This window comes from Dicentrarchus labrax, unplaced genomic scaffold (assembly GCF_905237075.1).
Source record: "Dicentrarchus labrax unplaced genomic scaffold, dlabrax2021, whole genome shotgun sequence".
Taxonomy (NCBI): domain Eukaryota; kingdom Metazoa; phylum Chordata; class Actinopteri; family Moronidae; genus Dicentrarchus; species Dicentrarchus labrax.
The window spans coordinates 20,424,048-20,448,839 of record NW_026136722.1 but is presented as its reverse complement, the minus strand read 5'-3'; the positions used below and the strand labels follow the sequence as shown (position 1 = coordinate 20,448,839).

Sequence of the window (24,792 nt, the reverse complement as noted above, 5' to 3'; positions counted from 1 at the left end):
GTAAATAATGTTATAAAGAGTTCGGTCTAGACCTGCTCTATTTGAAAAGTGTCATGAGATAACTTCTGTTATGAATTGGCGCTATACAAATAAAATTGAATTGAATTTAATCACTTCAGATTTATTGAAAATTGATCAGATCTGTCCTGCTGCAGTCTTTGAATTCTTCCTTAAAGAAGCGTAATATAGAAACTACAACTCCCAGCATAAATTTTGCCTACAAAAGAGAGTTAATCACAGAGAGAAACCTGGAGCGTGTTTCTTTGAATAGAAACTACAGCACACTCACTGAAACTGAAACTGATCAATTTACAAACAAATACAACTGTAAAAAATTTAAATCAAACTTTATTCAGACTTTTTACACAAAATAAAAACAAAACAAAACAAAACACAGGAAGTGTTTCTTTACATGCGACAAGTGTCGTGAAAAGCCTCCAGGGTCCTAAAGTCCCTCCACGTTGGAGGAAGACCGTCCTGAAGGAAACGACCGCAGCGCTGACATGACGACTGGAAGAGTTTAATGTAGCTCCGCAACCAGGTCTATGGAGAGACAGACAGGTCAGAGACAGACAGGACAACTGGAAGAGTTTAATGTAGCTCCGCAACCAGGTCTATGGAGAGACAGACAGGTTAGAGACAGACAGAGAGACAGGCAGGTCAGAGACAGATATGTCAGCGACAGACAGAGAGACAGGTCAGAGACAGACAGGTCAGAGACAGATAGGTAGAGAGATAGACAGACAGGTCAGAGACAGACAGGTCAGGGACTGAGTGTGTCTCACTTACCATGAAGGATCGAACGACAACGTCGGGCATCTGGGGCAGTTGGTAGTGCAGCAGGGCGGTGGTGGCGTGGTCCGTCACCTAGCAACAACAAAACCAATCAGAACGCTGCACACTGAGCTCAGGTGTGCAACTTCAGGTGAGGACAGGTGAGTCTTACCTTCTGGAACACCTGGTACTGAGACTTGGTCCAGATATCCAGCTGAGGAGGACAGAAAGACAGGTTATCATAGAGACAGAGACAGACAGGTATTACCTGTCGGGTAAGTTTGACCTCTGACCTTTCCGTCCTCGTTGTAAACGTTCTCATTGAATCCTCGAACAACGGTTCTGTCAATGAACAGCGAACGCATCACGACAATGGCCTTCAACACCTTTCCCAGTGTCACCTGAGAGGGAGACAGGTGAGACAGACAGACACCTGAGAATGAACACACCTGAGAATGAACACACCTGAGAATGAACACACCTGAGAATGAACACACCTGAGACTGTGTGACTGTATGGCTGTGTGAACACACCTGAGAATGACCACACCTGAGAATGACCACACCTGAGAATGACCACACCTGAGAATGAACACACCTGAGACTGTGTGACTGTATGGCTGTGTGAACACACCTGAGAATGAACACACCTGAGACTGTGTGACTGTATGACTGTGTGAACACACCTGAGAATGAACACACCTGAGACTGTGTGACTGTATGACTGTGTGAACACACCTGAGAATGAACACACCTGAGACTGTGTGACTGTATGACTGTGTGAACACACCTGAGAATGAACACACCTGAGACTGTGTGACTGTATGACTGTGTGACTGTGTGACTGTATGACTGTGTGAACACACCTGAGAATGAACACACCTGAGACTGTGAAAACACCTGAGACTGTGTGACTGTGTGAACACACCTGTACCTGTACAGTGTATTATTACCAGCAGTACAGCCGACGTCCCGTTGGGTCTGAACAGTTCGATGGTCATATCAGGAAACATCCTGCCTATCCGAGAGATGACATCATCCACATACCTGTACACAGAGAACAAAGAGAACACAGTATGAATTGTATGTATGTAATGTATTATAGTATTATAACAGTATTACAGTATTATTATAGCAGTATTATTATAGTATTATAGTATTATTATAGCAGTATTATAGTATTATAGCTGTATTATTATAGTATTATAGCAGTATTATAATAGTATAATAGTATTATTTTTAGTATTATTATAGTATTATAGCAGTATTATAATAGTATTATAGTATTATAATAGTATTATAGTATTATTATAGCAGTATTATTATAGTATTATAGCAGTTTTATAATAGTATTATAGTATTATAATAGTATTATAGTATTATTATAGCAGTATTATAGTATTATTATAGCAGTATTATAATAGTATTATAGCAGTATTATAGTATTATTATAGCAGTATTATAATAGTATTATAGCAGTATTATTATAGTATTATAGTATTATTATAGCAGTATTATAGCAGTATTATAATAGTATTATAGTATTATAATAGTATTATAGTATTATTATAGCAGTATTATAGTATTATTATAGTATTATTATAGCAGTATTATAATAGTATTATAGCAGTATTATAGTATTATTATAGCAGTATTATGGAAGACTAGAACAGCGAAGCCCACAGGTCACCACCAACCCCTTCACGTTTCCAATACATTTTCCCCACTCAGCGATACACCCGCTGAGGAACCAACTCTGGTTATTGGCAGCTCCATAGTCAGAAACGTGAAGTTAGCGAAGCCAGCGCCCATAGTTAAATGTATCCCTGGGGCCAGAGCGGGAGACACTGAATCAAATTTAAAACTGCTGGCTAAAGATAAACGTAAATACAGTAAGATTGTTATCCACGTCGGCGGTAATGACACCCGTTTACGCCAATCGGAGGTCACTAAGATTAATGTGGAGTCGGTGTGTAATTATGCTAAGACAATGTCGGACTCCGTAGTTTTCTCTGGACCCCTCCCCAATGTGACCAGTGATCGATGTGGGCTTCATTGATAACTGGAAGCCTTTTTGGGGAAAACCTGGTCTGATTAGGAGAGACGGCATCCATCCCACTTTGGACGGAGCGGCTCTCTTATCTAGAAATATGGCAAAGTTTATTTCTAAAACCTGACAGTCCAGAGTTAGGACCAGGAAGCAGAGCTGCTGTCTTACACACTTCTCTGGTCTTTCTTTAGAACAGTCACCCACCCAAAACCCCATAGAGACTGTGTCTGTCCCCCGACCACCTAAATTATTTAAAGAAATAAAAACAAGAGGAGTTCAACATAAAAATCTAATAAAAATTAAAACTAACTCTTCAGTAGCACAAAATAAGAGAATGAAATGTGGGCTGTTAAATATCAGGTCTCTGTCCTCTAAAGCTGTTTTAGTGAATTAATTAATACCAGACTATGATATTGATTTACTTTGTCTTACTGAGGCCTGGTTGTCCCACGAGGAGTATGTTAGCCTAAATGAATCCACCCCCCCCCAGTCATATTAATACTCACATTCCTCGAGGCACAGGCCGAGGAGGTGGAGTAGCAGCCATATATGATTCGAGCGTTTTAATGGACCCTAAACCTAAACTAAATTATAATTCATTTGAAAGCCTTGTTCTTAGTCTTTCTCACCCAAACTGGAAAACACTGCAGCCAGTTCTATTTGTTATAGTGTACCGCGCTCCTGGACCGTACTCTGATTTTATACCTGAATTCTCTGAGTTTTTATCAAGTTTAGTCCTTAAATCAGATAAAGTAATTATTGTAGGTGATTTTAATATTCATGTGGATGTTAACAATGACAGACTTAGTAATGCATTTATATCATTAATAGACTCAATTGGCTTCTGTCAGAGTGTAAATAAACCAACTCATTGTTTTAATCACACTCTTGACCTTGTTTTATCATATGGCATTGATATTGAACATTCAATAGTCTTCCCACATAATCCTTTCCTATCTGACCATTATTTAGTAACTTTTGAATTCATACTATTAGATTATAAGCCATTAGGCAAAACTTCCTACAGCAGATGTCTATCTGACAGTGCTGTAGCTAAATTTAAGGAGGAGATTCCTTCAGTGTTTAATTCAATGCCATGTCTGAATTTAACAGAGTCCTATAACGACTTTAGTCCCTCTGAAATTGATAATCTTGTCGATAGTGCTACAGGCTCACTACGATCAACATTAGACTCTATCGCTCCTATAAAAAGGAAATTATTAAAACATAGGAGACTAGCACCTTGGTACAACCACCAAACCCGCCAGTTAAAACAAATAGCTAGGAAATCTGAAAGGAAATGGCGCTCTTCCAAATTATCAGAATATCGCTCAAATTGGCAAGATAATCTTAAAACCTATAGAAAGGCCCTCTGTAATGCCAGAGGAGCCTATTACTCAGCACTAATAGAAGAAAATAAGAACAACCCTAGGTTCCTCTTCAGCACTGTAGCCAGGCTGACAGAGAGTCACAGCTCTATTGAGCCACATATCCCCATAAACTTAAGTAGCAAGGACTTTATGAGCTTCTTCTATAATAAAATTATTACTATTAGAGAAAAAATTAATAACCAACTGCCATCAACAGTTATCAGTGGCTCTCCAAGTTCAGGGACTTCTGTCAATGTAAACTTAGATATATATTTAGACTGTTTTTCTGCTATCGATCTTCATCAGTTAACTTCAATCATTTCTTCATCGAAGCCATCAACCTGTCTATTAGACCCGATCCCAACTAGGCTGCTTAAAGAAGTTGTTCCCTTAATTGGCACTTCTTTACTGGATATGATTAATCTTTCTTTATTATCAGGATATGTACCACAGTCCTTTAAAGTAGCTGTAATTAAACCCCTTCTTAAAAAGCCCACTCTTGACCCAGGGGTTTTAGCCAACTATAGACCGATTTCTAACCTCTCTTCCTCTCTAAGATTCTGGAGAAAGTAGTCGCCAAAGAGTTGTGTGAATTTCTACATAACAATAGTTTATTTGAGGATTTTCAGTCAGGATTTAGAGTTCATCATAGCACAGAGACAGCTCTGGTTAAAGTTAATAATGACCTTCTGACTGCTTCTGACAATGGACTTGTCTCTGTACTTGTATTATTAGATCTTAGTGCTGCATTTGACACCATTGACCATAATATTCTTTTGGGGAGACTTGAGCATCAAATTGGCATTAAAGGAACCGCACTAAGCTGGTTTAAGTCATATTTATCAGATCGCTCACAGTTTGTACATGTTAACGATGAATCTTCAATAAATACTACAGTTAGTCATGGAGTTCCACAAGGTTCTGTACTTGGACCAATACTATTTACTTTATATATGCTCCGTTTAGGCAACATTATTAGGAATCACTCCATTAACTTTCACTGTTATGCAGATGATACGCAGTTATATCTATCAATCAAGCCCAATGAAATTAATCAATTATTAATTAATTCAGAACGCTGCAGCACGAGTACTGACAGGAACTAGAAAAAGAGATCACATCTCTCCTGTACTAGCTTCTCTGCATTGGCTCCCTGTAAAATGTAGAATAGAATTTAAAATCCTCCTCCTCACCTATAAAGCTCTTCATGGTCAGGCCCCTTCATATCTTAAAGAGCTCATAGTACCCTATTACCCCTCTAGAACACTACGTTCTCTGAATGCTGGGCTACTTGTGGTTCCTATAGTCTCTAAAAGTAGAACAGGAGCCAGAGCCTTCAGTTACCAAGCTCCTCTCCTGTGGAACCAGCTTCCAGTTGTGGTTCGGGAGGCAGACACCCTCACCACATTCAAGAGTAGGCCTAAGACATTCCTCTTTGATAAAGCTTATAGTTAGGGCTGGATCAGGTGAGTCCTGAACCATCCCTTAGTTATGCTGCTATAGGCCTAGACTATCGGGGGATTTCCCATGGTGCACTGAGCTCCTCCCTTCCTCTCTCTTTATGCACTCATTCATGTCCCATTAATGCATGTTACTAACTCCACTTCTTCCCCGGAGTTCTTGTGCTTTCTCGTCTCGCAGGTTCTCATGGATCCTGGTGGAGCCAATACTGTTGTTGCTGTGCACCTGTCTGTCTGTCTGTCTCTCGCTCTCTCTGCCTCTCTCTCTCGCTCTCTCTCTCTCTGCCTCTCTCTCTCTCTCTCTCTCTCTATCACCCCAACTGGTCGAGACAGACGACCACCCACCTAGAGCCGGAGGATCTGTCCTAGGTTTCTGCCTTTTAACAGGCAGTTTTTCCTTGCCCTTGTCTCCAAGGTCTTGCTCATGGTGGTACTGTTGGGTCTCTGTAATTAATGTTATAAAGAGTTCGGTCTAGACCTGCTCTATTTGAAAAGTGTCCTGAGATAACTTCTGTTATGAATTGGTGCTATACAAATAAAATTGAATTGAATTGAATTATAATAGTATTATAGCAGTATTATAATAGTATTATAGTATTATTATAATAGTATTATAGCAGTATTATTATAGTATTATAGTATTATTATAGCAGTATTATAGCAGTATTATTATAGTATTATAGCAGTATTATAGTATTATTATAGCAGTATTATAGTATTATTATAGCAGTATTATTATAGTATTATAGCAGTATTATAATAGTATTATAGCAGTATTATAATAGTATTATAGTATTATAGCAGTATTATAGTATTATAGTATAGCAGTATTATTATAGTATTATAGCAGTATTATTATAGTATAATAGTATTATAGCAGTATTATTAAAGTATTATAGTATTATAGCAGTATTATAGTATTATTACAGCATTATTATAGTATTACTATAGCAGTATATAGTATTATTATAGCAGTATTATAGTATTATTATATTATTATTATAGCAGTATTATTATAGTATTATAGCAGTATAAGAGTATTATTATTATAGCAGTATTATAGTAGTATTATTATAGCAGTATTATAGTATTGTATACTTGTATTACTGCAGTACTCACTGAGGAGGCAGTACCAGGGTACTGGGTTGGACTTTAGGTCGCCTCTTGGCTGAAGCTCCCATCTGATTGGCCGATCGTTTGAGTGACTGTTGATTCAACAAACTGGAGGCTAAACCTGCGTGATACTGCAACTACACACACACACACACACACACACACACACACACACACACACACAACCATCATCATCATCATCATCATCATCATCATCATCATCATCATCAACACCATCATCATCCAATCCAATCCAATCCAACTTTATTTGTTAAGCACTTTAAAACAACCAAAGTTGACCAAAGTGCTGTACAGGAGAATAAATAAGACAACATAAATAAAAAACATAACAGCTCACATGAGGCGCAAAATTACATATAAAATACAACAATAAAATGAAAAGACATAAAACATGAGTAAAAATAATAGCCACGCAATAAAAAGCAATCAAAATAAGAAATGAAATCAAGTAAATAAATTCGACATCTTACTAGGTGTCAAAGGCCACAGAGAAGAGATGGGTTTTAAGACGGGTTTTAAAAACTGACAGAGAAGAGGCCTGTTTAATGTGCAGAGGCAGATCATTCCATAATTTAGGAGCAGACACAAAGACATGGTCCCCTCTGAGCTTCCGCTTAGTTTTAGGCACACTCAGGAGCAGCTGATCATCTGACCTGAGAGAGCGGACTGGTATATAGGGGTGTAGAAGCTTAGAGAGGTAGGGTAGAGTTAAAAGCAAATTACAGAATTTTAAACGGGATCCTAAACTGAATAGGCAGCCAGTGGAGTGAGGCTAAAATGGGGGAAATGTGCTCATGTTTACGTGTGCCAGTTAAAAGACGATATACTGGGCCAAGGAACCCAGATCTACAGGGGGGGTCCCAGTGGTGCCACCAAAAACCATCAGTTCCGTCTTTTTATCATTGAAATTTAAGTTTAGAAATTTTCAGGGACCACACCTGAGGTCAGACTGCTATTTATGACTGCAATAACAGATGGTCCTACAGTGGGGAAAACCTCCTTAAATAGTTGAGGAGGGACAGCATCATTTGGAGAACCTGAGGGCTTCAAATGACCAACAACATCCTGTAAAAAGGAAAAAGTCACAGGCTCAAACTGGTCAAAGACAGCAGAGCAGGGGACATCATCACCACCGCCATCATCATCTTCATCATCATCATCAACACCATCAACAACACCATCATCATCCTCCTCACACCGTTAGCACATTAGCCTGTTTACCTTGTTGGACCATTTGTAGGCCTGCAGCAGCTGAGAGTACAATGGGGTTTTATCTTGAACCGGATCCAGACTGAGGAGGCCGCTGTTGTGGAGAGGATGAGACTCTGAGGGACGACCCACCAGACCACTGAGACGCTCCAACTCACTGCGACAGGGGGACAGACAGACAGGGGGACAGTGATGCATCAGTTGCTCAACTTTGACATGTGGCAGGAGGAGCTGGGGATCGAACCCCCAATTTACGATTAGTGGATGACCCGCTCTGCCTCTGAGCCACATGTAGACCTATAGTGTAGATATAGATTATAGATATAATGTAGATAGATTATAGATATAATGTAGATATAGATTATAGATATATTGTAGATATAGATTAGATATAATGTAGATATAGATTATAGATATAATGTAGATATAGATTCTAGATATAATGTAGATATAGATTAGATATAATGTAGATATAGATTCTAGATATAATGTAGATATAGATTATAGATATAATGTAGATATAGATTATAGATATAATGTAGATATAGATTATAGATATAATGTAGATAGATTATAGATATAATGTAGATAGATTATAGATATAATGTAGATAGATTATAGATATAATGTAGATATAGATTAGAGATATATTATATATATACATTCCATGGAACGGCGCCGGCGACAACGGCAGCCTGTCATGGCAGCTCCTATCATTGTTGTAGTTTTAGTGTGTTTTCAGTGTGTTTTTAGCTATTTTTAACTGTTTTCTTACTTTCTTACTTTGTTCACAACGCCTAAATACTTTTTTTGGCATTTTTGAGCACTTTTTATTTTTTGTTTGCACAGGTCTCCATGGCGACGGCGAATCTCATTGTTTACACCCGCGACCAGATGATCGCCCTGAGGTACCCGAGCATCCTGACTGGAGAGAGACCCTCCATACCGGAGGAGCTGAGGAGGAGACGGTGAGGCTTCAGAGCGGGGGTTAAACGGAGGATGAAGAAGAGGAGCTTTAAACCCTACAAACGTGGCTACACGAGCAGATACCGGACTCCATCGTCACCATTCCCGGCTTCCAGAAGGTTCGAGCCGACAGGGACACCACCGCGACTGGCATGAAGAAAGGAGGGGGACTGTCCGTGCTCATCAACAACAGGTGGTGTAACGCCGGGCACGTCTGTGTGAAAGAACGCCTGCAGCCCGGACATCGAGCTCGTCGCCGTCGGACTTCGTCCGTGTTATCTGACACGGGAACTTTCCAGTGTTATCGCCATCACTGTCTATATTCCTCACAGTGGTCTTCATCATCATCATCATCACCATCACTGTTTACATTTATGATGTCTTATTTATTCTCCTGTACAGCACTTTGGTCAACTTTGGTTGTTTTTAAAGTGCTTAACAAATAAAGTTGGATTGGATTGGATATAATGTAGATATAGATTACAGATATAATGTAGATATAGATTACAGATTATAGATATAATGTAGATATAGATTACAGATATTATGTAGATATAGATTACAGATTATAGATATAATGTAGATATAGATTACAGATATAATGTAGATATAGATTACAGATTATAGATATAATGTAGATATAGATTATAGATATAATGTAGATATAGATTACAGATTATAGATATAATGTGAAGAAAGTCATGAAAACACCTCTTAGCACTGCACAAAGAGTTGCCTTGACGTGTGACGGATGGACGTCCAGAGCCACGCAGTCGTATGTGACCAAAACGTCCCACTACATATCCGACGACAATGGTTACACAAGTTTTGCAGACAAGGGCAATGCATGAGAGCCACACCGGCAGTAACATTGCTGATTTGCTGAAAAGGGCAATGGAGGAATGGGGCATACAGGACAAGGACCCAGCCATAGTCACAGACAACGCTAAAAACATGACCTGGGCAGCAGAGCTGGCTGGTATGCTGCATTTTAAATGCTTCGTGCACACCCTAAATTTGGCTTCTCAGCATGCACTAAAGTTGCCAGCTGTCCAGCGCTTGTTGGGAAGAGTGAGGCGGATTACCAACTTTTTCAGACGCAGCGCCATTGCCAATCATGTCTTGAAAGAAAAACAGAAGTTGCTGAATCTGGAACAGCACAAACTCAAGACCGATGTGGTCACCAGATGGATTAGCACACATGACATGCTCCAGCGCTTCCTGGAGCAGCAGCTGGCAGTCACTGCTGCCCTGCTGTCACACGAGGTGAGGAAGAATGAAAAAGAGGTCGACATTACAGCTGCAGAAGAAATAGTCGCTGCTATGAAGCCCATGAAGATTGCCACTGTGGTCATGGAAGAAGAGAAAACTCCCACACTGTTAGCAGTTGCACCAGTCCATGCCCACCTGATCCAAGAACTCCAGGAGAGCCCAGGTGACTTTAACATGATAAAAGAGATCAAAACTGCCATATGCCAGGACCTCAAGAAGAGGTACTTAGATGAGCAGAGGGAGACTCTTCGTGTGTGCAGCTGTGGATCCCCGATTTAAGACCTTGTCGTTCTTGACTGAGGATGAACGCCAGATCATCTATGATAGAGTCACCACAGAGGCTGCAAGGACCCAGGGGCTGTTTCAGGTGAGCTAGACTGTTAGACTGCTTTCAAATATTCTTTCAATATTTTTCATAGATAGTCAATACAAATATTGCATAAATATTTTAAAATGCATAAATACTAAAAGTTTAAAATACATAAACACTGGTGAATGTTAGTTTATATTACATGAACAACAGATAATGTCAGCATTTAATTGTAATTTATTTCATTTGAGCTTATTTAATTTACGTAATGTGATGCTGTTTTTCAGCATGGAGGAGCTGGAGAGGATGTAACAGATGAGCCAGAGACTCAGGCTGATGGAGAAGAGGAGGAAGATAAGGATGCAAGGCTGGAGGTTCTAGGTGAGGAGGACAAAGGGTGCAGCCAAGGTCCCGAGGAAGAGGAGAGCTTTACAGCATTGTCCACGTCTAAGAAGAGATCCAAGGATTCTTGTGGCCTTGCGGACCTTCTTGGTCAAACATACGCTTCAGGTCAGTATAGGAAAGACCCCTTAATGTCAACAGTTAGTTTTAGTTCTTATCCCTGCAGTTGAATATTTCAGCCTCACTATGCTGAATGTTTGTTCAGAGTTTGACACTAAAAGACTTATTCAGATTTTTCCACTCAAAGTGTAAAGTTTATTTCCTCTCATTTAAAAAACCACATTCTTCAGAGCATGTGTAATGTACATTACTCGATGCTTAAAGTTTCATATTACACTTGTGTTAGGTTGATATTTGTCCAATATTCAAGTTACACATGCACAAATCATCTTCTAAGGAGTCTCGATTTGATCTGTAACCAAACTGCACATACTTTATTCTGCACCATGAATCTCCAACATTAAACTGTAGCGACTTTGGGTGGTCTTAAAGAAATCGCTAATTTTTGTGATCACTGTTCCAGGGGCTGCAAAGAAGTTGAAAGACGCCAGAGAACCAGGCACAAGAGGAGATGGGAAGATTCAAAGACTGCTCCGATGCCAATTACGAAAGGGGCCAATCCACTGAACTGGTGGAGGGATCACAAGTGTGAGTATCCTCTCCTGTCAAAACTTGCAAAGAGGTATTTGTGCATCCTCTGAGAGAGTTTTCTCTACTGCGGGGGACATTATCACTGCACAGAGGAGTGCACTCACCCCAGGGCACCTTGATCAGATTCTCTTTCTAAATAAAAACCTAAAAACAAAAGAAGTCAGGTACAAGTTTTAGGCCTATCCATGTGTCTGAATGTTAAGGTTTACTATTGTATTTATTTTGTTTACAAGAAGACTATGTACACTTTCTTTTCCTCATACTTTTCAGCTCAGTGTGTTCAGTGACAAGCATGTATGTAATAATATGTATAGACATAGGCATTTTATTTTCATATGACCTGTTGAGTGTTCAAACAGTGACACAATAGGAGCACCTTGGTCAGATTCTCTTTCTACTCAAAAATCTAAAAACGAAAGAAGTCAGGTACAAGTTTTAGACCTATCCATTATCAGAATGTTAAGGTTTACTATTGTATATTTTGTTTACATATATACATTTACATTATTTTCATATGACCTCTTCAGTGTTCAAACAGTGACGCAATAGGAGAAACATTATTTATAATTATTATTATTATATTTTTTTGTGCATTGTCACTCAGGGTACTTTATCCTTTTTCATTTTATTTTCAATATTTATTTCAGTGGATATAGATTATAGATATTCTGTAGATATAGATTATAGATATTCTGTAGATATAGATTATAGATATCTATAATGTAGACATAGATATCTATAATGTAGATATAGATTATAGATATTCTGTAGATATAGATTATAGATATTCTGTAGATATGGATATCTATAATGTAGATATAGATTATAGATATTCTGTAGATATAGATTATAGATATCTATAATGTAGACATAGATATCTATAATGTAGATATAGATTATAGATATAGATTATAGATATAATGTAGATATAGATATCTATAATGTAGACATAGATATCTACAATGTAGATATAGATTATAGCTATAATGTAGATATAGATTATAGATATAATGTAGATATAGATATCTATAATGTAGATATAGATATCTATAATGTAGATATAGATTATAGATATTCTGTAGATATAGATTATAGATATTCTGTAGATATAGATATCTATAATGTAGATACAGATTATAGATATAATGTAGATATAGATTATAGATATTCTGTAGATATAGATTATAGATATTCTGTAGATATAGATTATAGATATTCTGTAGATATAGATTATAGATATTCTGTAGATATAGATTATAGATATAATGTAGATATAGATATCTATAATGTAGATACAGATTATAGATATAATGTAGATATAGATTATAGATATAATGTAGAAATAGATATCTATACTGTAGATATAGATTATAGATATTCTGTAGATATAGATTATAGATATTCTGTAGATATAGATTATAGATATCTAAAATGTAGATATAGATATAATGTAGATATAAATTATAGATATAATATAGATTATAGATATAATGTAGATATAGATTATAGATATAATATAGATTATAGATTATATAAACATAATCTATAGATTATATATATATTTATATATATAATGTAGATAGATTATAGATATAATATAGATTATATAAACATAATCTATAGATTATATATATATATATATTATATAAACATAATCTATAGATTATATATATATATATATTTATATATATAATGTAGATAGATTATAGATATAATATAGATGATAATTATAGATACAATGTAGATTATAGATATGATGTAGATAGATATAAAATAGATTATAGATTATATAAATATAACGTAGATATAGATTATACATATAATTTAGACATAGATTATACATATAATGTAGATATCTATACTATTATATAATTTATATATATATATATATATATATATATATATATATAAAATGTAGAGGTAGATTATATCTATTATGTAGATATAGATTATATATAAAGTAAATATAGATTATAGATTTTATTTATACATAATGTAGATATAGATTGTAGATTAAAGATATAATATAATATAAAATGTAGAATAGAATTTAAAATCCTCCTCCTCACCTATAAAGCTCTTCATGGTCAGGCCCCTTCATATCTTAAAGAGCTCATAGTACCCTATTACCCCACTAGAACACTACGTTCTCTGAATGCTGGGCTACTTGTGGTTCCTATAGTCTCTAAAAGTAGAACAGGAGCCAGAGCCTTCAGTTACCAAGCTCCTCTCCTGTGGAACCAGCTTCCAGTTGTGGTTCTGGAGGCAGACACCCTCACCACATTCAAGAGTAGGCTTAAGACATTCCTCTTTGATAAAGCTTATAGTTAGGGCTGGATCAGGTGAGTCCTGAACCATCCCTTAGTTATGCTGCTATAGGCCTAGACTATCGGGGGATTTCCCATGGTGCACTGAGCTACTCTCTTCCTCTCTCTTTCTGCACTCATTCATGTCCCATTAATGCATGTTACTAACTTCACTTCTTCCCCGGAGTTCTTGTGCTTTCTCGTCTCGCAGGTTCTCATGGATCCTGGTGGAGCCTCCTGCCATGGTCCTGCTTGACTGCCATTGCCAATACTGTTGTTGCTGTGCACCTGTCTGTCTGTCTGTCTGTCTGTCTGTCTGTCTGTCTGTCTGTCTCTCGCTCTCTCTCTCTGCCTCTCTCTCTCTCTCTCTCTCACCCCAACTGGTCGAGACAGACGACCACCCACCTAGAGCCGAAGGATCTGTCCTAGGTTTCTGCCTTTTAACAGGCAGTGTTTCCTTGCCCTTGTCTCCAAGGTCTTGCTCATGGTGGTACTGTTGGGTCTCTGTAATTAATGTTTTAAAGAGTTCGGTCTAGACCTGCTCTATTTGAAAAGTGTCCTGAGATAACTTCTGTTATGAATTGGCGCTATACAAATAAAATTGAATTGAATTGAATTGAATATAGATCATAGATTATATAAATATAATGTAAATAGGGTTAGGGTAACTGTTACTTCTACTCGTCCTCTGTGAGTCTGTTTCACTACAGTCAGACAGTTTGAAGTAGAAGTTCTCCACCAAACTTCACTTAGGATTCAGCTCATTTGTACACAGTCTTTATCCATTAACTGTACTGAGGTTTCACTCCACGTACAGACAACAGTGGAAGTATACAGACAGTGAGTGTGTTTGTACTTGCTCACACAGCCTACAGAGTTAAATTCACAGGATATACTTATACCGAAAGGGAATATGCTCTGGAACACTACAGACTATATACAGTTAAAACCGGTCAAATCTGACTGTAGTCTGGTGGGACTTGGTTCTGATTTAAATGGGCTGAAAGTTGAATGGGGTCTGGTGCGGTGGACTCACTTCAGGTCTCTGTTGACCGCCTGCAGGTTGTCCTGGAACTCGGCTATAAACTGCTTCTCTCGGCCCTCCAGGGTCTCCCGGTTCTTCATGCCGTCCTTCAGGGACTCGAACACGCGGCTCACGCTCGAACGCAGCGCCTGGATGCCGCTGATCGCGTGAGAGAAAGCGTCCAGATTCACCCCGACATTCACCCCGTCCGCCATCTTCTCTCCTTCTGCCTGCTGCTGGCGCGCACAGATGACGTCACACGCCGAGGAGCCGTAAAAAAAAAAAGGCTCTTCTGAATAACAGCTGATGAACTTTGTTATCCTAAATACAAAATCCTTTATTCACAAACAAAAAGTTGCAAAATCACATTTACTCCATTTCTCCTGAAACTGAGCTCTTTGCTTAAATCTCAGATTTTCTTAAAAAACTAAAAAAGTAATACCTTACTGAGTCATTAAGAAAAGTTTTTCCCTGAAGCCCCTGTTTGAACTATCTATTGTTTATTTATTTTAATTATTATTGTTTATTTATTTATTCATTTTATTTGTACTCTATCTTTTATTTATTTATTAATTATGTCACCAATGTGCTGATTCTTATTGTATACCTTGTAGTTTTGTACATTTAAATTGTTCAATAAAAAAAATAAAAAATAAAAAAAGGCTCTTTTGAATAAAAAAAGGCTCTTTTGAATAATAATTTTTTAAAAAGGCTCTTTTATAAGGCCCTTGATACAATTGAGCACAACTTTCTTTTTCAGTCCCTCAAAGTATTCGGATTTGGGAATAACTTTGTTGATATTGTCAGTATGTTTTATAAAGACATTAGCAGCTCTGTGATAATCAATTTGAACACATCTAAAAGATTTCAAATTAACAGAGGTGTCCAACAAGGCTGCCCTAAATCTCCCTTTTTATTTCTTTAAGTCACTGAGTTATTGTCTACGGAGCCCCTAAAGGGACATTGGGGGGGGGGGTATCTCGTGCCCAGGAGATGCAGGCGCAGCCTTCAGCCGGACACTCATTTGTCCTCCTTTTGAGAAAATAACAAAAAAGGTCCGCCTTTTGACACATTAACTTGTTAGTTTAATACTTATTGGCTAAATATGTGTGTCAAAATAAGTAATTTCATTGGTTACATTTTCGTGTCCTGACCTATCAATACATGGCTAATTTAAATATTCAAATGAGCCATGTACGGACGTAATTTGGGGGGGGAAATTTTGCACTTTTTCAAAAGGCCGTTTCGGTCCCCTGCAGTTTTTTTGGTTTTTTTAAAACTTTATTTTTCTTCAATCGAACAATGCTTGGCATTCAGTTGCCCACATTGTCTCCAACAGTATTGTTGTTGACCTAATTGTTTATTTTTAATTTCTGGTGTAATAGAAAAATATATTAAATTTCTCCAACCAAACTCCCTCCATCTTTTAGAGCTTGTTGATGTATGTTGGGTCTTCAGTATGGATTGCCAATCACTCACAGACAACTCAATGTCAAATTCTTTTTCCCATTTCACTTTTATATACACTGTATTTCTTCCCTGTTGCTTCGATAGACCTTTGTACAGTTCAGAGAAAATTCTTGAAGGAGTTTGCTTATACGCACCTGTCAGCACCTCAATCACATCATTCCCTTCCAATGAGATTTCCTTCTTAATTTCTGTCTCGTAAAAGTGTCTTAATTGCAGATATCTATATAAATCTCCATTTTCCAATAAAAACTCATTTTTAAGTTGTCTAAATGGTTTTAAATGGTGCTTATCTACAAGTGTTATTCCTTTGTCTCTCCACTTTTCAAAGGCCTTGTCTAATGTTCCTGGTCTGAACCTGGAGGTGTGAGAAGGCCAAATCAACAGCTTACAGTCTCCTGTTAACTTATATTTTTTAACCACATCATACCATATTTCAAATGTTTCTCTCATAATCGAGTTTTCACCCTTAAGAAGATCCATATGTTCTTTTCCACTTAACCTTGACTGTGGAGGACCCAGACCCAGGCCCATCTCAATGTCCTTCCATCTGGCTTGATAACTTGAAGAGCACCAATATACTACGTATCTTAATTGTGCAGCATAGTAGTATTCTCTAAAGTTTGGCAAAGCCAATCCTCCATTTTCTTTGTCTAGCTGAAGGGTCTTGAGTCTTAACCTAGGCCTGGCTCCTGCCCAGATGTACCTGGAAATGAACTTGTCCCATGCTGAGAATTGTGAATCTAGCACTTTAACTGGGAAAGACAGAAAAAGATATAACAACCTAGGCAAGAGGTTCATCTTGACCACCTCAATTCTTGAGCTATATCCATTACTAGTGTTGACCATTTTGCCACATCTCTTTGAATTTTTATCGTTTATTAGTTTGTAATTTGTCTTGTAAATTCTGTCGAATTTCTGAGTTATTAATTCAATTCAATTCAATTCAATTCAATTTTATTTGTATAGCGCCAATTCATAACAGAAGTTATCTCAGGACACTTTTCAAATAGAGCAGGTCTAGACCGAACTCCTTATAACATTAATTACAGAGACCCAACAGTACCACCATGAGCAAGCACTTGGCGACAAGGGCAAGGAAAAACTGCCTGTTAAAAGGCAGAAACCTAGGACAGATCCTCCGGCTCTAGGTGGGTGGTCGTCTGTCTCGACCAAATATTATCACTCCTAGGTATTTTATTGAATTAGCGTTCCAATTTAAATCATATCTCTCCCTGATTTCTTTATTTGGCTTGTAATTGAAAGTTAAAACCTGGGTTTTTGACATATTCAGTTTGTAGCCCGACATCAATCCATATTTTTCCATTATCTTTACTAATTTAGTAAACATTGTATTTGGGTCCTGAAGGAAGGTAATTATATTGTCAGCAAATAAACCTATTTTGTGTTCATCTCTTGCTATCGTGATTCCTGTCAACTTGTCCTCTTGTCTAATTATTTGAGCAAGTGGCTCTATGAAAATCGCGAAGAGGGCGGGGCTGGCACAACAACCTTGTCGTGTCCCTCTGTACAGTTTAAAAGTGTCTGTCAGGTGTCCATTGATTTTAACTCTGGCTGATGGGTCAGTATACAATGCCTTTATACATTTAATGAATTTATCATTGAATCCCATCCTCTCTAGTACTTTATACAAAAAATCCCAGCTGACCCTATCAAACGCTTTTTCAGTGTCTAAGCTGATCAGCGCAGCACTTATATGATGTTTATTAACATGGTCTATAATATGAAGGGTGCGCCTGATGTTATCCTGTGTTTGGTGTCCTTTTACAAAGCCTGTCTGGTCTTTGTGTATCAGGTCAGGCAGAAAGCACTCCAGTCTTTTAGGGATAATGGATGTGAACAGTTTGTAATCTACATTCAGAATCGATATTCAGATTTCAGATCTAGACATGATCTGAACTGTGACGTGCTACGGTAAGCGTACTGACTCATTTCCGGTTTACTTCCTGCTCTGTGTACACTGTTTGGTGCTGTCAGTGAACGCTAAATCTAAATTTGTTTTACTCGTTACAGCGGTTATTTTCCCGCTTAACATTTAAACGTAGACTAGTTCTACCTACACATTCGGAGTTACTCCTTCTTTTAGCGACTTTTCACTACTTTCAAAAGTTTTTCATACACGCTAGCTTCATTAGCATTAGCAGTTAGCTATGGCTTCTCCCTCTCCCTCTCCTCTGTCCTGCTCAGTGTGTCAGATGTTCAGTTATTCCTCTGCCTCCTTTAATGATAATGGTTCTTGTATTAAGTGTAGTTTATTTACTGCGCTGGAGGCGAGGCTTAGTGAGTTAGAGGAACGGTACCGCACCACTGAGATATCTTTAGCCGCTATAGTTAGCCAGCCCCCAGTAGCCGATACGGTCCGACCGAAGGTAGCTTCTGCTGGATCTGTAGTTCCCCCACTAGTTCCCCCGGTAGTTCCCGAGCAGCCGGGAAGACAGGGAGGCTGGGTGACTGAGCGAAGGAAGACTAAAACACCGAAGCCCACAGTTCACCACCAACCCATTCACGTTTCCAATACATTGTCCCCACTCAGCGATACACCCGCTGAGGAACCAACTCTGGTTATTGGCAGCTCCATAGTCAGAAACGTGAAGTTAGCGAAGCCAGCGGCCATAGTTAAATGTATCCCTGGGGCCAGAGCGGGCGACATTGAATCAAATTTAAAACTGCTGGCTAAAGGTAAACGTAAATACAGTAAGATTGTTATCCACGTCGGCGGTAATGACACCCGTTTACGCCAATCGGAGGTCACTAAGATTAATGTGGAGTCGGTGTGTAATTATGCTAAGACAATGTTGGACTCCGTAGTTTTCTCTGGACCCCTGCCCAATGTGACCAGTGATGACATGTATAGCCGCATGTCGTCATTCCACAACTGGCTGTCGAGGTGGTGTCCAGCAAACGATGTGGGCTTCATTGATAACTGGAAGCCTTTTTGGGGAAAACCTGGTCTGATTAGGAGAGACGGCATCCATCCCACTTTGGATGGAGCGGCTCTCTTACCTAGGAATATGGCGAAATTTATTTCTAAAACCTGACAGTCCAGAGTTGGGACCAGGAAGCAGAGCTGCTGTCTTACACACTTCTCTGCTCTTTCTTTAGAACAGTCACCCACCCAAAACCCCATAGAGACGAGTGTCTGTCCCCCGACCACCTAAATTATTTAAAGAAATAAAAACAAGAGGAGTTCAACATAAAAGTCTAATAAAAATTAAAACTAACTCCTCAGTAGCACAAAATAAGAGAATGAAATGTGTGCTGTTAAATTTCAGGTCTCTGTCCTCTAAAGCTGTTTTAGTGAATGAATTAATATCAGATTATGATATTGATTTACTTTGTCTTACTGAGACCTGGTTGTCCCACGAGGAGTATGTTAGCCTAAATGAATCCACCCCCCCAGTCATATTAATACTCACATTCCTCGAGGCACTGGCCGAGGAGGTGGAGTGGCAGCCATATATGATTCGAGCGTTTTAATGGACCCTAAACCTAAACTAAATTATAATTCATTTGAAAGCCTTGTTCTTAGTCTTTCTCACCCAAACTGGAAAACACTGCAGCCAGTTCTATTTGTTATAGTGTACCGTGCTCCTGGACCGTACTCTGATTTTATATCTGAATTCTCAGAGTTTTTATCAAGTTTAGTCCTTAAATCAGATAAAGTAATTATTGTAGGTGATTTTAATATTCATGTGGATGTTGACAATGACAGCCTTAGTAATGCATTTATATCATTAATAGACTCAATTGGCTTCTGTCAGAGTGTAAATAAACCAACTCATTGTTTTAATCACACTCTTGACCTTGTTTTATCATATGGCATTGATATTGAACATTTAATAGTCTTCCCACATAATCCTTTCCTATCTGACCATTATTTAATAACTTTTGAATCTATATTATTAGATTATAAGCCATTAGGCAAAACTTCCTACAGCAGATGTCTATCTGACAGTGCTGTAGCTAAATTTAAGGAGGAGATTCCTTCAGTGTTTAATTCAATGCCATGTCTGAATTTAACAGAGTCCTATAACGACTTTAGTCCCTCTGAAATTGATAATCTTGTCGATAGTGCTACAGGCTCACTACGATCAACATTAGACTCTATCGCTCCTATAAAAAGGAAATTATTAAAACATAGGAGACTAGCACCTTGGTATAACCACCAAACCCGCCAGTTAAAGCAAATAGCTAGGAAATCTGAAAGGAAATGGCGCTCTTCCAAATTATCAGAATATCGCTCAAATTGGCAAGATAATCTTAAAACCTATAGAAAGGCCCTCCGTAATGCCAGAGGAGCCTATTACTCAGCACTAATAGAAGAAAATAAGAATAACCCTAGGTTCATCTTCAGCACTGTAGCCAGGCTGACAGAGTCACAGCTCTATTGAGCCACATATCCCCATAAACTTAAGTAGCAATGACTTCATGAGCTTCTTCTATAATAAAATTATTACTATTAGAGAAAAAATTAATCACCAACTGCTATCAACAGTTATCAGTGGCTCTCCAAGTTCAGGGACTTCTGTCAATGTAAACTTAGATATATATTAAGACTGTTTTTCCGCTATCGATCTTCATCAGTTAACTTCAATCATTTCTTCATCGAAGCCATCAACCTGTCTATTAGACCCGATCCCAACTAGGCTGCCCAAAGAAGTTGTTCCCTTAATTGGCACTTCTTTACTGGATATGATTAATCTTTCTTTATTATCAGGATATGTACCACAGTCCTTTAAAGTAGCTGTAATTAAACCCCTTCTTAAAAAGTCCACTCTTGACCCAGGGGTTTTAGCCAACTATAGACCGATTTCTAACCTCCCCTTCCTCTCTAAGATTCTGGAGAAAGTAGTCGCCAAAGAGTTGTGTGACTTTCTACATAACAATAGTTTATTTGAGGACTTTCAGTCAGGATTTAGAGTTCATCATAGCACAGAGACAGCTCTGGTTAAAGTTAATAATGACCTTCTGACTGCTTCTGACAATGGACTTGTCTCTGTACTTGTATTATTAGATCTTAGTGCTGCATTTGACACCATTGACCATAATATTCTTTTGGAGAGACTTGAGCATCAAATTGGCATTAAAGGAACTGCACTAAGCTGGTTGAAGTCATATTTATCAGATCGTTCGCAGTTTGTACATGTTAACGATGAATCTTCAATAAATACTACAGTTAGTCATGGAGTTCCACAAGGTTCTATACTTGGACCAATACTATTTACTTTATATATGCTCTCTTTAGGCAACATTATTAGGATTCACTCCATTAACATTCACTGTTATGCAGATGATACGCAGTTATATCTATCAATCAAGCCCAATGAAATTAATCAATTATCTAAATTACAAACATGTCTTAAGGACATAAAATCCTGGATGACCTGCAATTTTCTGATGTTAAAGTCAGAAAAAAACGAAATTCTTGTTCTTGGCCCCAAAAACCTTAGAGACTCACTGTCTAAAGATATAGTTACTCTAGATGGCATCAACTTGGCCTCTAGCACCACTGTCAGGAATCTTGGAGTTATCTTTGATCAGGATTTGTCATTTAACTCCCACATAAAGCAGACCTCTAGGACTGCCTTCTTTCATTTACGTAATATTAGAAAAATTAGACACATACTATCACAGACAGATGCAGAAAAACTAATCCATGCATTTGTTACTTCAAGGCTGGATTACTGCAACTCTTTATTATCAGGTTGCCCCAATAAGTCCATTAAAACGCTCCAATTAATTCAGAACGCTGCAGCACGAGTACTGACAGGAACTAGAAAAAGAGATCACATCTCTCCTGTACTAGCTTCTCTGCATTGGCTCCCTGTAAAATGTAGAATAGAATTTAAAATCCTCCTCCTCACCTATAAAGCTCTTCATGGTCAGGCCCCTTCATATCTTAAAGAGCTCATAGTACCCTATTACCCCTCTAGAACACTATGTTCTCTGAATGCTGGGCTACTTGTGGTTCCTATAGTCTCTAAAAGTAGAACAGGAGCCAGAGCCTTCAGTTACCAAGCTCCTCTCTTGTGGAACCAGCTTCCATTTGTGGTTCGGGAGGCAGACACCCTCACCACATTCAAGAGTAGGCTTAAGACATTCCTCTTTGATAAAGCTTATAGTTAGGGCTGGATCAGGTGAGTCCTGAACCATCCCTTAGTTATGCTGCTATAGGCCTAGACTATTATGGGGATTTCCCATGGTGCACTGAGCTCCTCCCTTCCTCTCTCTTTCTGCACTCATTCATGTCCCATTAATGCATGTTACTAACTTCACTTCTTCCCCGGAGTTCTTGTGCTTTCTCGTCTCGCAGGTTCTTGTTGATCCTGGTGGAGCCTCCTGCCATGGTCCTGCTAGATTGCCATTGCTAATACTGTTGTTGCTGTGCACCTGTCTGTCTGTCTCTCGCTCTCTCTCTCTCTCTCTCTCTCACCCCAACTGGTCGAGACAGACGACCACCCACCTAGAGCCGGAGGATATGTCCTAGGTTTCTGCTTTTTAACAGGCAGTTTTTCCTTGCCCTTGTCCCCAAGTGCTTGCTCATGGTGGTACTGTTGGGTCTCTGTAATTAATGTTTTAAAGAGTTCGGTCTAGACCTGCTCTATTTGAAAAGTGTCCTGAGATAACTTCTGTTATGAATTGGCGCTATACAAATAAAATTGAATTGAATTGAATATATATATACCTTTCACACTTTAATCAACAAACTTGTACAACAAACTAAGAATGGAAAAATATTCACCTGCTTTATTGATTTCAAGAAAGCTTTCGACTGTATTTGGCATGAAGGGCTCTATTACAGACTTTTAAACTGTGGTATAGGTGGCAAAATGTATGATTTGGTTAAATCAATGTATTTGGAAAACATGTGTGCTGTTAAAATTGGAGACAAACTAACTGATTTCTTCCCCCAGAGAAGAGGCGTTTGACAGGGTTGCAATCTAAGTCCGACTTTATTTAATGTGTATATAAATGAACTGGCTGTTAGATAAATGTGCTGCTCCGGGCCTCTCCCTCCTAGATAGAGAGGTGAAGTCTCTGTTTTATGCTGATGACCTTGTTCTACTGTCTCCTACTGAACAAGGACTACAGCTACAACTGGACATAGTAGAAAAGTACTGTCAGAACTGGGCCCTGGCAGTAAACATGAAGAAAACCAATGTCATGATCTTTCAAAAACGCCCCAGATGTCATGAGAATAAATACCAATTTACCATCAATAATCATGTCATTGAACACAGCGAGTTATACCTACCTTGGTATAACCAACATCAGGGAGTTTCAACATGGCAGTGAATGCACTAAAAGAAAAAGCTCAAAGAGCTCTGTATGCAATTAAGAGAACATTTTATAATTTCCATATTCCAATAAAAATCTGGCTTAAAATATTTGATAGTGTCATCCAGCCCATTGCGCTGTACGGTAGTGAAGTATGGGGTCCACTCAGTCACCAGAGCTTTACCCGTTGGGACAAACATCCAACAGAATCTCTACATGCAGAATTCTGCAGATACATTTTACACGTACACAGAAACACACCAACAAATGCATGTAGAGCAGAATTAGGCAGATACCCACTGATAATTAACATTCAGAAGAGAACGCTCAACTTTTTTAACCACCTGAAATCCAGCGCAAGAGACACCCTCCACTCCAAAGCCCTCCAGACCCAAGAGCTGAGCCCAGAAAAGAGTCCCCTATGTCAGTTGGTACTGAGGCTAACTGCCCCCTCTCAGACACACTGTGACCAGCCTCACAATAACACTGCTCTACAAACAGTAATCAGAGTAAAGCAAATTATAGCACAATGTAAAGAACGCTATCTGGACCATTGGGAAGAAACAACTAAAAGCCAAAGTAGATTGGAATGTTATCTTGCCCTTAAAAGAGATTATGAATGAGCAGAATATCTCTCTACTGTCAGAGATAGAAAGCAGAGACAGATCCTAAGTACAGGCTCAGTGACCACAAACCGCCAATCCAAACAGGAAGACACAAAACATCATGGCAACCAAAAGAAAACAGAAAATGTGGTCACTGTTGGACAGGTGAGGTTGAGACAGAGATGCACTTTCTCCTACAATGTACAAAATTAAATGATACGAGAAAAATATATTTGAACAAGTTCAGCTCTTTGGTTCCAGATTTCAAAGAGCTGAACGATCTCTCCAAATTAAAAATACTCCTTGGAGAAGGAGAGCAGGCACACCTTGCTGCCCAGTATGTATTAACATGCCACAACCTGAGGGACAGTGAGTGATACACACACACACACACACACACACACACACACACACACACACACTGTATATAACTAAAATAATGTTCATAATGTATATATCTTTCATATTGTGTATTGTCTGAATATTTCAACTTA

The 24,792-nt window shown here is 38.4% G+C and overlaps 2 protein-coding genes across 21 annotated transcripts in view; one reads left to right on the top strand and one right to left on the bottom strand.

Moving 5' to 3' along the window:
- Nucleotides 1-21,526, top strand: part of LOC127355790 (uncharacterized) — a 70,535-nt gene extending 49,009 nt beyond the window's left edge. For 2 of the 4 annotated variants that reach the window (XM_051387003.1, XM_051387005.1), the window contains exon 2: nt 19,688-21,526. In XM_051387003.1, the coding sequence (XP_051242963.1) occupies nt 19,892-20,806 (915 nt within the window). In that variant the 5' untranslated portion in view covers nt 19,688-19,891 and the 3' untranslated portion in view covers nt 20,807-21,526. Of the gene's footprint in view, nt 1-2,824; nt 3,184-3,269; nt 3,355-19,687 lie in introns of those variants that run through there. The other 2 variants (XM_051387004.1, XM_051387002.1) reach the window with 2 other exon arrangements.
- Nucleotides 331-15,175, bottom strand: med27 (mediator complex subunit 27). 17 transcript variants are annotated; one of them, XM_051386931.1, is made up of 10 exons: nt 14,940-15,175; nt 8,009-8,153; nt 6,773-6,903; nt 1,656-1,820; nt 1,512-1,579; nt 1,356-1,423; nt 1,068-1,271; nt 947-988; nt 790-867; nt 331-614 (listed from the first exon to the last, which is right to left on the bottom strand). In XM_051386931.1, exons 1-10 carry the CDS (start codon nt 15,140-15,142, stop codon nt 342-344), a joined length of 1,377 nt encoding a protein of 458 aa, XP_051242891.1. In that variant the 5' UTR covers nt 15,143-15,175; the 3' UTR covers nt 331-341. The 17 variants fall into 17 exon arrangements, 12 of the variants coding, with proteins under 12 accessions (XP_051242891.1, XP_051242892.1, XP_051242890.1 ...); XM_051386932.1 differs by having other exon boundaries at nt 1,460-1,527; XM_051386930.1 differs by having other exon boundaries at nt 1,356-1,527.
- Nucleotides 21,527-24,792: the final 3,266 nt, after the last annotated feature.